We start from the raw sequence: 16,000 nt of genomic DNA on the forward strand, positions 1-16,000 counted from the left end.
TAAAAATTTTTTGCGTATTGTCAAATAAATTAAGTCATTTGTATTCATATATAATTATGGAGAATCGTATAGTGGAATAATTAATAAGGAAATAAATATTGACATTATAGTTGATACAAATCTTCACTGATTCTCCTTATGATCCGTACTATCTTATATAAACCATCGGTGTTGTCAATATCTAGAGAGTTGATCTCGGCTTGGCGGGTAATGAATGTTTATTAGGGTAGGATCCGTTGACGGATCTCCGTAGACTCGAGACGGATCGATATGCGTTGGTCTAGACGTTCGTGCCTCGAAATAATTGGTTGACTCTGATCCTGCATTCTGTGTTCGTGAGAGGTAAACATTTGCGATTGCCTGCGCATCAAATACGTTCACGTACCAACATGAATCAATAAAGCTGGTCAAAGTCATTTAAGGTATTCTCGGATCTTAACTGTTTCAAATTCGAATTTTCTAAGTACAGATGAGAGAGAAGAGAAAACAGAAGAGGTTCTTATATTATTTTGCGATAATAAATTAAATTTTCATATACGGAATTTCAATAGACATTATTTCGATAACTATTTGTCATCATATATTTTTCAGATTTCAGATTTTTTAATTGGTTTTTTTAGTTTAAGAATTCTGTGCTTTTTGCTGAACGTCATACAGCTAATAACAGTTTATGTAACTTTTCATAAATGTCGATATACAAGAACAATTGCATTTGCATAAAGAACAATATACATCTAGTGTATACCACGTGGAAATAGAAGTAGCTAAAGTTTAACTAGCTTCGCAGTGGAATGGTCTCGTTTCCTTCATCAACTCAAATTGCGGGAATTAGCTTCTGGCCCCTGTCCAGATTACTTCTGTATTCTCTACTGCGTCTTGTCTCATTTGATTTATGTGATAAGTTAATTTGGAAAATGGTAAGCGAGCGATAAGTAATGACGGACGTATTAAAATCTAAATAATATCAATCTTGGATAAAATGTTTTTATGATATTAATTTTTTTTCTTTTTAAAGTAATAATTTATGTAACGCGGCAAATTAACATATTTAATTTCACTTTGAACGGGCAATATCATCGCGCTAATGGCGTAATTATTTGGTAATGGTTTAACCGAGGGACGGGTAACGCATCGGTCAGAGTAGGCAAAATTACAACAAAATTGCAATGAAAGAATTGATACGTAGTGCGTTAAATTCAGTTTCACGGTAGTGTTAGAGTGCATTACGGCCAGCCGAATTTCTCGTATCTGACCAAATTCGAGTGACCAGGGGGATAAATTGTTGCACGCTTTTCGCAGAGCTGCCGGAGAATTGTGCATTTGCGTCACGTAACCTGTTTTACGTTAGCGCTTTTGTTCCGCATGAATCTTATTAGCGCCAACCATTTTACAGAAAATTGAGTTAAACAGTTTTCTGCATTAAAGCTTTCGCTTTCCTTTCGGGTCGCTATTGGCCTACAGGAAGTCGTGCAGAAGATCGTGATTTGGAAATGAGAGAGTTAATATATTTCGTTAATATAAAGCAAAAAACTAAAAATGACGTTCAAATGTCACGTCCGTTAAACATTTAAACTTGTATAGATTATGTATAAAGTATACACTCTCTGTTACACCATCATTCGTCATAAAATCGGCTTATATGATGTATATCGGATTGAGCACGAGTTACGTAATTCAATTATTACGTAGCAAAGCTCTGCTTAAAAAATCAAATCAGCAGATATAATTAAGCAGATATAATAAATAATTATTATTATAAAAATATTATAATAACGTGAATAAATTTTAGATATTTTAGAATGTAACTTAGTTCAAAAATCTATGAAGTAATGTAATCATTAATGTAATCATTAATAATTGTAGAAATTTCATAAGCTATTATTTTTTATATTTGCTACTGACAAAATTCTTGTGTCTAATGTGTACATTATAGCATTGAATAATAGAACATAGAAACATGCATAAATAATTTTGTTCGATTAAATAGATCACAATTTAATATCCAATAAATGCAACGTCTGATGAGATACTGGATGTAACTACTTTATATAACAGGGTAAATTAAGTTAGTTCTACATCCCCAAAAAACAAGCGGTATAGTTACTGCTTAACGTAGTTATATTATAGTAACATGTTGTCTAAGTATACATAATGCAGAGGATAATTCCTATCATCTTCATAAACCGCACGCACGTATTGATCGTAACGAACATGCGTGTATACAGGGTGGTCAGGAAATAATAGCGTAGGAATTAATAGCGAAGATGTATTTTATGATTAAAATTTTTATCCTTTTTTAAAAATTTAAGTAAGACTTCAATATTATGAAAAGTTATTTTTAATATTAACAAAATATACAATAAATTCAGATAAATTAAATTTAAAAAATGCAAGATGATAAAAATATATCCTGTAACCATATGAACGATAAGCTTTGAGAAAATATTTTCAACGCAATTATTAAGCATTTTTTGAAAATATCATGTATAGCAGCTACTACTTAATACGTCTTTAGGAAATATATATACTGGTTTCGATATATTCGACGTTTCATCGATTGTCCTACAGAGTGGATTCATAATAGTGAGTTCACGAAGTTCATATAATAGGCGACAAATATATGCAATATGATTTTTGTTTGCCAAAATGAATTCTGCCAACGTTGCACAACGAGCAATAGCGGCATGGAGACGGAAGAGATCGAGCTCGAGAGAGGGATGCGAATTGAAAGACTCCACTTTAGCATCCCCGACCCCGTTTCTCCCGCTACCAAACACTAGCACTGCTACAGTTATAGTTGCACTGTGCGACTATATAGAACACGAAGACCAAGTTGGGGAGAAACGGGTTGGCGCGTTTTTATTTACGACCTCGCCCAATGAAATAACGGCTGCGAAGGGGCGTGCAATTCTCATCTCAGCGACCCATATAAGCGTTCATTGGCTTTCTCTAAAAACGTTAATTGCTTGGTGTTAATAAAGGATCGGTACTTCAACGTTTCGTCTATTCTGTAATTTCGTTCTCGTTTGAATTCAGCTGAAAAAAAAAAGAAAAATTATACTATCGCGTATAGATCCGTGAGTTTTCAATTATAATACGATATTTTTTCTTCTGTGCTGAAAACGATCGAACGAATTATTTATCGCGTTTGCGCATTGTTCATCCGAAAAGTCGCGATATATTGCGTTATGAAGAGAGAATTCCGAACATGTTCGTCGTTGGCTGAGTTCGCTCGTAAGCACCGCTTTTTGGGCTAAACGTCGGAGTTGCCTTGTCCGAAACTTTTCGACCGTGTTGTGTCGTTTAGACAGGCAGTAGGGGCAGCGAATTATTCGATGCTCACCGACAGACTGCTATGGTTGTTTGCCGAAGTGAATGTAGAACGATCAATGTGAAGCTTCCTGTCCACTGATGGGTGCACCGTGAGCCATTAATGCTCTCATCGACACTCGGACTGCTCTATTTTTTGTTCTCCCTTATGACTTATTTTATATAGTTTTATTCTATTTTAGTAATTCTTTAAAATTTTTATACTTGGTAGTATCATTGTAAGTTAATATAATACAAAGTTAAATAACCAAGTAATACGTCATTTATTATTAGGTGTTGGAATTAATTCGTAGCGTTTTTTAATGAAAGAATGTTATTTATTTCACATGAGCATTAAAAAATACATTAATGAAAGTACTTCCCATCACTTGTAAAACGCTACGAATTAATTCCAACACCTAATATATAGATCGATGTAATAAATAAATTAGATTTTTAATTATTAAATTTATAAATTCAAAGTAAAACTTTGACGAAATAAAAACTTTTTTATTTAAATAAGTTACAAATAGAATATTAGATTCGCGTACAATTTAAGTAATAATGAAGTACAGATCTTTATTCTCGCACTATTGTTAATGAACTGAATGATAGAGCGCGAATAATATATATATATAAAGATAGCCATACTCACTTTATCTTTTTTGACAGAATAAATAAAGAGCGTGAGAGGGAAATATTATCGTATCTGAAATGTATTTATATATACAACTCTTATCGAATATAATTCATTTTAGATAAGAAACTTAACTCTTTTGCGTAGAATATTTACATTTCGCCTGTCCTTACTCGTTTATTTCATTCTTGGAACATACTATTTTTATTCAAAGATATTATTATTCTTAATTTGCATATAATTTGTAACAAATTTAAATATTTTCGAATACTCTTATAATTTTTGTCAAAAATTACAATTCAAATTTTACAATTTTTGTAAAAAAATTAATAAAGAAACATCAGATGCTCAAATCTAGACGGTTGAAAAATTTCAGTAATTCCAAATTCTCTCTTTCATAATTCTTTCCAATATTTTTCGTTTCCTTTAGATACACCCTACCAAGCAATAAGCGGGACCAATCGATTTTCCAGAATTCAATTAGATGCGACATATTGCAGATGCGGATCGTCGACGCGGGTGGTCTATGCCACGATTTTGTCTCGAGTCGCCTCGCGACCGTGAAAACGTTTACACCATGAAAAACGCAGCCGAATTCCACCTCCCTCTACGAGATTGCATTAATTCCACGCGCGACACGTAACCCTAGCAATAAAGTGGCGTAATTGCCGATGCGCTTGTGCCCCTTTGGGCGACGAGGAGGAGGAGGAAACCCCCGTCGGCATCGGGCGCGGAAAGTACGCACGATGTATGCGGAGAAAGGGGTCATCGACGTACAAATTCACCCCAACATATCCCACACGCAAGCAGACGGTAAGTCGACTTATGCGAGCCACGTGCACCATTCTAATTTGCTTACGAGCTACGGTCTTAAAGTACAATGCGCCACGGGCTCCGGGAATACGTGTGTCGGTCGGTCCTACAGACAATGCACAATGTGCCCTACACTTTCGCCCCCGCATTGTTTCTGGAGTTCGCGAGTACGATGAAATCGCCATAGTTTTGTCATCTACGTCCGCACGATTGCGGTCCATTCTGATTAACGGAACTAATATAAAGCGCATGAGAAAGGATACGAATGACTTATTTAACGATCCAACTCTCGATCAAACGGCAGTAAGTTTTATTTTAATCATCTGATAAATTTGCATCAGATACTTAAGAATATTTGTCAATTTTACAGAAAATGTTACCGTCGAAAGACGATAATTTATCAATAATAAATTATCGAATGTGTCCTCGACTCTTTTTATTTACATTTAAAATCACACACATACATGTTAAAATATAAAATAATAAATAATTATTGCTTGACCGCAATCTCTTGATCAAATTGCCTAAGTTAAAATGTGGTTTCAAAGTTTTTGAGTTGAAAGTAGCACTAAAGGTTTTATTTCATTCCCTCATTTGGTCCGTAACGTATCTGGTCCAATTTAAATTCCGAGTAAGACCAGCGCGGAAAGCCCGAAGGACCTAATATAATTCTGAATACAAGGGGCACCAGGTACGCCTGGGATCTAACTTGCATACATTTGCCAAATAGGCACGTTAACGTTAAGAATAGCGTCTGCATGCTTTCTCGTAACAAAAAAAAGGACGAATATATTTCTCGTCAAATATTATGCAACATTGAATGTTACTGCATACGTTATAAATTAACGTGAGTTTACTTAAATTACGAAAATGTCTCTTATTTCAGTTAATTAATTGTAATAAATCTCGTAATAAAAGTACGATTAAAAATAATTGAACAGACACATGTGTAAACCACAATAATGCAATAACACGTATGCCTAAGAGCAAAATGAAATTTTGTTTTGATTGGTAATTCCCCGACGTTACATATCGATCGGATCTGCAATGCAGATTACGATATTCGAGCATGTCAAGTAAACTTTACAGCCGTGTGCAGTTTTGGAAAATTACCTTTTTGATCCAAGTCATGTTTCTCAATCAAATACATACATAAAAGAATCTTCTATCAAAATTGCTCAATTTAAATGTAAACGTTCTTGAAATTGACGTGTTTGATAATTGATAGATGTATTATAAAAGTAATAATTGCAGTAAACGGGTGCGAAAGTTCGTAAATCGCGTGTTGAAAGTTGCACATGGTTGTTAACTATATCGAAATTTACTTCTATTATTCAAAGTTAATTTGACGCGATCATTACATCGTTCTATGCAAGCATCCTCTTTATTCTGTACGTACCAACACGATCTATATCTTCTTGCGTGTAGTAGTGATGCATCGTTGCTGCTGGGTCGGCTTGCGGTAGCAATTGAATCACACGGGCGACAGTTTATGGCCGTACGATGATCATCACGACCAATACAGCGGTCACTTTACTCTGCTATTACTCACTTCCATCTCAAACAGTCGCGCAGGCCACCCATTCGCCACTTCCGGCACGGTATTGTTCCTACAAGTTTGGCCGTGCGCAGATTCGCGTAGACGTGTGTACACGCGTGTACACGCGTACGATGCTTGATCCTTAGTGGAAAGATGATGTCCCTTCGAAAATGGCGGAATCCACGTGAACGTGGGACAAGGTCGACGTCCGTGAAAGAGAACACGATGAATGTAACGCGATCGTCCTAGCGTGCACTTGTCAAGAAAAAGTTCACTGTATACGCTAATTCGGGCGTTCACTTCTCGCATTTCGCGCCATGATTTCGCGCCCTAAATACTGTGTGCGTGGCTACAAGAATTCTATGCTAAGAAAGTTAACGCATAAAATTTGTTATTCCGCAATTTCGTTGTTTGTCATTTATTTCTAAGATCACCGAGAGATTACACAGATTTTTATACCAAGAAAGTCTTAGAAAACCTCACAGTATATGGTTCATAGAGTATATGGTTCTCCGTCTTACGGAGCGACGTAACGATCTTAGAAGCACGAGGAATGATGGTTTTTTCGCGTGATTGCGATACTTGCCGATGGTCTCGCTAAGACGTTGACCCGATTCAAGGTTATAACAGAGGGACAATTGGTCCAGAAGGTAGCGCCAACGGCTCGTCACGATGGAAACGTCAATGATGCAGTGCGAATCTCTCTTCGGAAGAAACGACGAGAGTGCGTCTCACCATTGACCGACGTGTCTCACGCACTACACCCTCTCCCATCCACTCGTTTTTCTTCCTCTTTTTTTACCGGCCCAACGAAATCAACAACAATGGGGACACGAAGTAAAACGACAAGCCCGATAACATTGTGGCACAACGCTCCTCCACAAGCCGATTCTGCGCAGAGTGTCGGTCGCACATTCGGAGAGGCCGACAGCAGCCACGCTACACGAAGAGGATGCCGGCGATCGTGGCGCCATCCGCGACGGGAGGGGCGTCGGTGGTCGGTGCGGGGGTGGCACGTCGACTGCCACCCCCGCGACATCCCATCCGCCGCCACCTCTGCCCTGTCCCCTCGCTCTCGTTCTTCTCTCGCTCTCGCACCATCGTACTCCTGCCGTTCCCGCAACCCCATCGACCTACCGTCTTCCCTGCCGTCGTACCCGCGCATCCCCCTACCGCCACCTTGCACCCTCCGTTCCCTCTCGCTATCCCGCTCGCTCTATCGTGGCAGCCACCACCGGCTGCGGTATCGATTGGCCCAGTTGTCCCTCGTCAGAGCACGGCAGTCGCTCCAACATCCGAACACGGCCCACCACCGCCTTCTTCACCTTCATAGCCATCTTCACCTTCCTCGTCCCCTTTCCCATCTTCTGCATCACCTTCGCGTTCATCTCTTTTTCGGCGCGCGGTGCGATACAAATTGCAAAAAGGTATTTTACACTACTGTGATGCGGCAAGCTGCTAATGGGCAGATTTTTACGACTATCACTTCCGTCGTCGATCAGAGTGACATATTTTTTATCATAAAGAAGGAATGATTGTATTCATGAAAAGGGATTTGGTATGATGTGAACGGTAAAGGGCGATAGATTGGATTAACGGCCCATCGATTGTTTGGATAGCGGAAGGGATGTTTTTATGACGTCGTGAGAGCACGTAGTATTGATTAACTTCGTGTGGATGATCCCCGAAACTGATAAGAAAATAGGATTAAAAAGCTGCTTCTTCGTAATCCTGTTATCATTAGGAAGGAACGGCAAAAATTTATGTGATCAAGTCCAATATCCGGATACTGGAATAATGTTATTCTTGCTTGCACGAACAGAAAGAAAGAAGAGATATCTATATATAGGAAGCTGTTAGCATCTAAGATAGAATACTTGCTAAAATAATTGTAAGGTTAAATTAGAGAAAGATTCTTAAATTCTAGAGTTTTGATTCGTAATTAAAACCATTTCAAATTAGCCAACGATTATGGTAGTTAGATATAGCTTGAGTCAACCTGTACTTCTCGATATCGAGCGACAGTAAGAAGGTAAATGAGGTGCCACCACGGAAATACAGACGAACAGGGCAATGTTCGTCGACGGTCGTGAGTAGAACGTGGCGGAAAACAGGGGCGAGTATAAGCGACAAAGGAGCTAGGCATTATTATATGGCGCGGTTCTGAATGTATGACAATGCCAGGCAAGGCATATCTCTCTCTCTCTCTCTCTCTCTCTCTCTTCATTTCCCTCGTCTCTACACCCTCTTTGTCTCCCGGTCGCACTCCCGCTTACTCCCGCGGGCATCGCTCAAGCATCGCCACGGGACCATCGTTTCACAATGCTACGCTAACAAGGTCAGCAATTAATGAATCGTTGGCAATGCGCCGCCAGAAAAATACGCGCATCCAATGGGACCGGTGTATCATTAAGAAGGTGGTACGTCGGGGTATGCCGTTTCATGGATCGCCGCTTCGGATGTTCCGACATTAGCAATCAGCAGCCTTTGAAATACTTTGCGAGACTGAATACAGATACGAAAACTGTACACGCAGCTCGCAAAGTTACTTCGTTTATTTCAGTATCTCTGAAAGAGAGATTACGCTGTAATTTGTGCGCAGGATAATTAGCAACCTGCGAGTGGTACAAGTTCTAATTAGAGTGTTGATCGCAGAAAAATAATTGGCGTTAATATTATACACAAGATGTTGGAAACAACAAACATGATACGAAATTGAAACAATCACGTATCACTCTTCCGTTTTCGTCGCGTAATTTTTGTGTTGGCGCGGGTGAAAGGCAACGCGTCAGTAACTGAATATTCTTTTTATAGCCCGTCTGCTATCTGTTCTGCTATTGCCAGGTGTATTTTTCGTGAAACAGTTTTACATTTTCAGGCAGTAATCCACGAATGAAACTGTCAACGTTGATTTGTTAAAGCTCCGAATTTATTTCCTGATCATGAGCGGGATATGATGTATTTTCTCGACATGTGAAGATTTATAAAGGAACGGTGTCTTTTGAAAAATTCATTTGGGTCATTTTATAAGAAATTTTTAGAAAAACTGTAATGCAACTTATTGCTGGATATATGTGCAACCTCATTTGAAGATATAATGGACGGCGCGTCTTACTTTTTTCAACTTTACCGCGTCGGGAAATTAAAAGAAACGGTAAACGTTTTCTCGCTGGACGAGATAGAAAGCTAGTAACCAACTATCGAGAAAATCGTAGAATTTTCCCTCAGGAGTGCCGCGTTCAAGAAAAGTATATACCTCGAGGGCTCTTACAACGCACTTTTATAGAACGTAACGGCGAGCATCGGTGGGCGGTAAGGTCGAGTTTTAACCTTCCCAATCTTCAGATTGCTTAGCTGCTTTTAGTCGAAGCACTTTTTAGCCAATCACGCAGTAGCACTCCTTGTTGCATTCACCAAGTTCCTCTAGTATTTACGGCAGATTGATCGAAAATTCTTTTTATTTTTATTTATTTAACAAACTGTGATTTTTAAAATAAAACCGCATATAAATATACATTAATTTAATTCACACAATTTTGGTTTTATACATCATGAAAATCTATGTACCCCGTGACGTGACATACCATATTTTGAACGTTATTGATCGTATAGAGGTTGGTTGATTTTTCTGAAACAAATGTTGATTTCGTTATATAGTCTAGCACGGATGGGCGATTCTGAAGATGTTTGAATGATGAATCCAATATCATCCTGGGTTGTGGGTCGCAGCAGAAGCGAAATACACCCACGGGACAGAAACCGTTTCCCTAAAATAGACCAATGAGCCGTCGCTGCTCCACATACATCAGGGACTTTGGGGCCGCGGCATGTGTACGCGCAGCGGAGCAATGCATCATACGTTACAGATTGGTTTTACGTAAAAGAACGCCGATATAATAGTGTGGATGTTTGATGTCGAAGAGGGAAATGGTTGGAAAATAACGAAAGTAAAGCGCCAGCTATCCATTGTCGCGCATTGTGTCCCATTCGCGCGATTTTTTATCGCTTCGCAGCTCCGCGCTTTCATGACCTAAAACCGGCCAGCCTAAAAACGACCGACGCGGAAACTTGAAATCCCGGTTTACATTTTTGAAAAACGCTTGCTCCCGTGACCTCCTACGAATACTATTTTTCTCACTAATTTTATGTAACGCAGAGCAACGGGAGAGATATATAGATAATGTACGTTATAATAAAAATGCAAGTTAGACATTATGTAGAATGATAGAACATTAGCGTGACATTAGCGTAACTTTTAAATATCATGTTAAATAAGTGACAGACAGTGAATGGTGAATAGCGTGTCGTCGCTTCACCACAGCCACGTTTCTTCGCGCTATAATGTTTGCAAAGATATGCGCCCTCGGAAAGCGACCCCGTCGGCGGACGCCGAGAGAAGTACACAGTCACTAATTACAAGGGACACGAAATTACATAACTTTCACGAGGTTGTATATTCTAATTTGGTGGATCGTTAAAGGTCGGTCGGCCGGCTTATGCATATTCATCAGACATTTTTTAACGACCATCCCCCTCTTCCCTACCTGCGGCCAAATCCAGAAGAAACTACTTCGTATGTCGCACGCTCTAATGACCGTTTTGTAAATTAATGATGGGTGCGCGGCGTCATTTCACGGTTGATGGCGATATTACGGCCGGAGTATAATACGTCTACGCGGCACCTGCAATTAACGCGCGCGCGGCATTGTTGCACATCGATGGACGTAAATAAACGCGGTAGTATACATATGTAAACGTTTCTCGTTATGGCCTACTCGTGGAAGCTTGCGCACGTTGTAATTCGTTGCGCCGTACACGTCGTTCGTTAAACAAGTCTCAACGATGGCAAATTGTCTTGCCGGTTCCTTTTTTATATTTTCTCGCTCGACCGCGGTAATGAATCTTCTCCGTAAAGAGAAAGAATTTATCTTACATTTTCACGCGGAAATATACTTGTATTTTATTAATTTCGTTAAAATAGAGAAAAAATAAAATGTGTAAGCAATAAATAACAAGAAGGGGCTACAAGATTTTTATGTATTTCTTAGGACACGTTTCTTACGTTTTGATCTTATTATTAAGTCATCCTCACAGTGTATAAATGTAGAGAACGCAAATTTAATAAAATTATTTAAACATGTTGAGTCATTCAATAAAAATATATCAACACATTCTCAAATGCGAATGTTTAACAAGAGTATAAACCAGTAGTTGAAACAATGAGTCAAATTAATTCACAAGAAGCAAATGCGATCAGAGTTAAAATTGAAATCAGTTCAGTAAAAAATTACTTGTATTGTATTATGAGTAAAATGTGTAAATATATGAATAATTGTTATCTCATAAATATAAATAATGGTCAAAAATTTATATATCCTTTTAAAGAAATAAAAATTTTTATTGAAACCATACCATATGAATTAAAGATTAAATGATGTCAACATGCTCAGTATGTGTATAAATCTAACTACCATATTCCTATGTACTATTATATGTCCTATCGTGCCAGTCAATGTAGCTTTAATCGGACGGAGGATCGCGTTATCACGCCAACGTCGGTCGACCTAAACAGCGTTTCAACCTGCAATTTTCCGTGAATATACCATTGACCAGCAACCGCGCGAAAATACCCGGGTTATAAAATCCACAACAAGCAATCCGTCGGCTGAAGCTTTGCCGAAAATCAAATTTTCCGGCGAGGGTCATGCCGAGTTGATAGGGTTGATTAAATCAACAGATCGAAACTTTAAGGCGGGCCGTGGTCATTTAATTTTACCGAACCGGAAAGGTTCTCTGGTGAACCCGGCAGCGTTAGTAACACCGACAGCGCTGTCGATGAAAAGTTCTTTCCAAAGGCAGACAGAAGTGGAAAGTGGGCGAAGGGGCAAAGAACGAGAGCATCCACCGAATCACAAATGAGTTACGAGACTCGATTAAGCATCTTCTAGATGCATTATTAAGGGGCGGAAGAGTAAAGCAGAGAATTGGAGAGACAGAGAGAGAGAGAGAGAGAGAGAGAGAGAGAGAGAGAGAGAGAGAGAGAGAGAGAGAGAGAGAGAGAGAGAGAAGAGCGTAGCTGAGCTAGCTAGGGGCAACTAATGGGTTGTAACTAGTGTGTGCAGCGGATTATATCTTCTCGGTCAAGCCGGTACAAGCTACTATACGTAGAAACCTTTAGTGGTGCGAGGTAGAGAGTAGGTACAACAAGGGATGATGAGAGTGGCGAGCCGTCAGATAGATAGACAGAGAGAAAGAAAGAGAGAGAGAGGAGGGGGGAGGGAGAGAGAGAGAGAGAGAGAGAGAGAGAGAGAGAGAAAGAAGGCAAATGGAGTATGAAGGAGAACGGAGAGAGAGCGGGAAGAGAGGCTTAACTCGGGACTTTATGAATGCCCGACTGCAGCGCAGGAGTTCAGGTAAGATAAGGGCTTTCTGCACCCTCTTCATCCCACCGCCTCAGGGGCTACCGTGTCTATACCTCTCCTTTCGTCTCGTCGAAAACGCTACATCGCCACTAAATCCGGGCAACGGTTTCCCGGGCACGCAGCTACTCCCTCGCCTATACTTACGTTCCGACCGCTTAACGCCAGATTTCGTAACTTCTGTCATGAGATGGAAGCCTCATTAATATTCGAATGGCGATATTTCGCCGATGCTATCACGATTTCGATACGATGCGAAATCCCGATATTATTGTAATGAAAATAATCCTTCAAATGCATAACATGCTTTGTGAATCGAAACCTTTCAGAATAGCTACAGAGACTATTTCGATCAATTGATTCAGCTTTGTATTATTGCCAGCATTACCTAGGAATCTCTAAAATTAAATTCCTGCTAAAACAGAAAACTTTCATACAATATTAAGTAAATCATTCCAAACTTTTATAAAATTGTATATGAATCTGTATATAAACTATCGTATCATTAAATTATAAATGCAAATAAAATAAAACAAACTTTTAATAAATTGTTTCTGTAAATAAGAATTTCTCAGTTACATCTTATGTTATCGATGAAAATAACGAAAATCATGCTAAAACTACGACTGGAGTTTCGAAGACATACTGTAATATCGCACAAACAATTTAGACTAACGCTTTAGGCGAACTTACGAGAGAACTTGGCAAAACAGCTCATCGACCGTCAGATCCATCTCATTTCGCGCGAGAATATGTATAACTTGGATGATAGGTCAACTCGTGAAGGAAAAGAGCGCACGAATGCCTCCAGAGGGAAAGTAGGATTTCAATTTCATGACGAGCAAGGAGCCCATTGGAGCCTTATTCCGGTGTATAAATATAAACGGCGCAAAACGATAAAAATCGCTTGTGTCGTGTACGGTACACCATAAGCATGACGGAGAAGCGAAAGGAGGTCGGGAAGCAGCGAGAGAGAGAGAGAGAGAGAGAGAGAGAGAGAGAGAAGACGAAGAAAGAGTGAGTGATTAAGCAGGGTGAAAAAGAGGAACGGTGAAATAGAAGAGTGTCAGCGGGGCCTGGCAGGTGCGAGGAAAAAGGAGTGTCCGCGTTGGAAGAAGCGAGAGTCAGTAAAAGAAAGGGGGTGAATTCGCGAGCGAAATATCCCGGCGGGACACGAATTACCGTCGAAACGAGAAAAATAACGAAACTCATTTTGAAATCTGTTAAAGTGAATATTATTTAAATCTACTGGCGTATCATGTGAACGATTACACCTGTGAAGCGCATCAGAAGGTGATACAGACAATGCTGGTTACCATGCATTCTCATTGTCAACACTAGTGTTCATGGTGTTCGTGGTGTTCATGGTGTTCATGGTGTGTTCTCACGACATGTTGGTGATAACAGTGTTGGGCTACGGTGACGCTACGAGCAATATTACCGCTCTGATATTGGTATTCGTGAGGACCACTACTGTCGGACTCAAAGCTCACCCTGTCGCCTCTGACTTCTAGCACAGCCAGCGGATAACCTCCGCGTTTGTAGTATTATTTCAGGTATATACACAGGCGTGTTAATACATACGGTCGACCGCGTGTGTGCGTACCGTCGCCGCCCACATATTCCGTCCTGTTTCCGCATGCTCGCTCCGCTCGCCTATCTGCGTCCATACGACCGTACAATCGGCGGCCATAAAAAGCGATAGCAGCCGACGGAATATCTGCAAAACGCTCTCGAGGTTCCTGCTTGCTTTTATTCGCTCACCCCGGCGCGGCACGGCGCCGCCAACCGCTTTCTCGATGCGGTTATCTACGTGCCGCTCGTCCGATATCAGCAAAGTATAAATGTGTCATTAAGAGAGAACACGTCCGATATCAGTCGAATAAATGTATTATTAAGAGAACTCGTGCGCGACAATCCACGCGAAGAGCGTGTCTCTGCGATTGCGCTATTTGCGTTACCGCGATCATGCATCGCGGTGGCAACCTGATCCGATACCTATTTCCGGACGGACGAGCGATATCTTACCGCGCTCATGATCGGTTCGGTGGCCTGGATTATGCAAAATCGAATTTCTGTATATAGCCGCCTCGCGAAATAAGAGATGGGAGTCTGATGGTCGCTCGGAATATAGTTGGAATATAGATAAAACTTCGTTTTTGGAACTCACAGATTTTACTGAAAAAAGAAAAGAGATCAATGTAAAATCGCGGAACGCACAAAAGACAATGAACAGTAAAAATTTCTCTTCCTACTTCCAGATAAAAAATGTGTTCAAGTATCATTTATTTACAAATATTACGTTATTTTTACAGAAATATTTTAGTGCGATATTAGAGACAGAGTATTGGAATAACCATAGTCGAACGATATCTTCATTAATTTTGCACAATTCTGTCGTAAATTTAGTTCGAACGTCACACATTAATTGCAAAAGTTCACGTCAACATGACGCTAAAGGTTTTACGCGGACGATGATGGGTTAAAAATACGTCGACGCTCATAACGATGAGACTTCGGACATCGCTCGCGATATTATCTCTGGCACTCTCGGGAATTCCTTCTCGCCTCGGCGGGTGCCTTTTATGCCCGTAATATCGGGCGCGTGTTACGCGGTCCCGACGGTACCGTCGTAGATCGCCATTGGCCGATAACGATATTCTATCAATGTTACGCGCGTATCGGGACGGTGTTGGAGGGTTGTCGTCATATGTGCACTACGAAACAGAGGGATAGAGAGAGAGAGAGAGAGAGAGAGGGGGGGGGGGCGAAGGGGGAGAGGGAACGGATGGAGGGTAAGTCGAAATCTTGATCGCGTCACATCGTCGCCACGTCGAAACGTCCGCTATACGACGTGACAGTTATGCACCGGAGATGCCCGATGCCCTGTCATTACGCGAGGATAAATCTTTCGATGGGACCCGCAAGGCTTCCAGATGTTCGTCGAGATCGCGTCACGGTTGGACGACTGCGGTGTCGAGCATGAAACGCGACACGATGTCAACCACGGGAGGAAGTGCGTTATCTGTGGACCGCTCTACGCCGAATATCGGCTTGTTTGTGTTTATCCGCGTACCCGACGTGTTGACGGTAATACGGGTGGAACGATCGGTTTGAACTAGGCGAAGTTTGCATTACCTAGGTTTGCCCCGCATCCCGCTAGTGAACCGATTAGCTCCTGTATTAATAAGTCGATGCGCGACTAATCTAACCAAGTACCGCTGCAAACTCTTTGAAAATATATCATATATCAGTTATCATAGATGAGACGTAAATGTGAAA

General features: G+C 40.4%; 1 protein-coding gene across 6 annotated transcripts in view; it reads right to left on the minus strand.

Annotated features, from left to right (window-relative positions):
* Ten-a (Teneurin-a transmembrane protein) overlaps window positions 1-16,000 on the minus strand; it is a 495,412-nt gene that overhangs the window by 188,923 nt on the left and 290,489 nt on the right. Inside the window, exon 1 of one of the 6 annotated variants that reach the window (XM_087409043.1) lies at window positions 6,159-7,320. The exons of the other annotated variants lie outside the window; for them this stretch is intronic. Within the exon in view, the coding sequence (XP_087265169.1) occupies window positions 6,159-6,198 (40 nt within the window). The 5' untranslated portion in view covers window positions 6,199-7,320. Of the gene's footprint in view, window positions 1-6,158; window positions 7,321-16,000 lie in introns of those variants that run through there. 6 annotated transcript variants of the gene reach the window in all.

The sequence above is a fragment of the Acromyrmex echinatior genome, chromosome 8 (assembly GCF_024713525.1).
Source record: "Acromyrmex echinatior isolate Ae372 chromosome 8, ASM2471352v2, whole genome shotgun sequence".
Taxonomy (NCBI): domain Eukaryota; kingdom Metazoa; phylum Arthropoda; class Insecta; order Hymenoptera; family Formicidae; genus Acromyrmex; species Acromyrmex echinatior.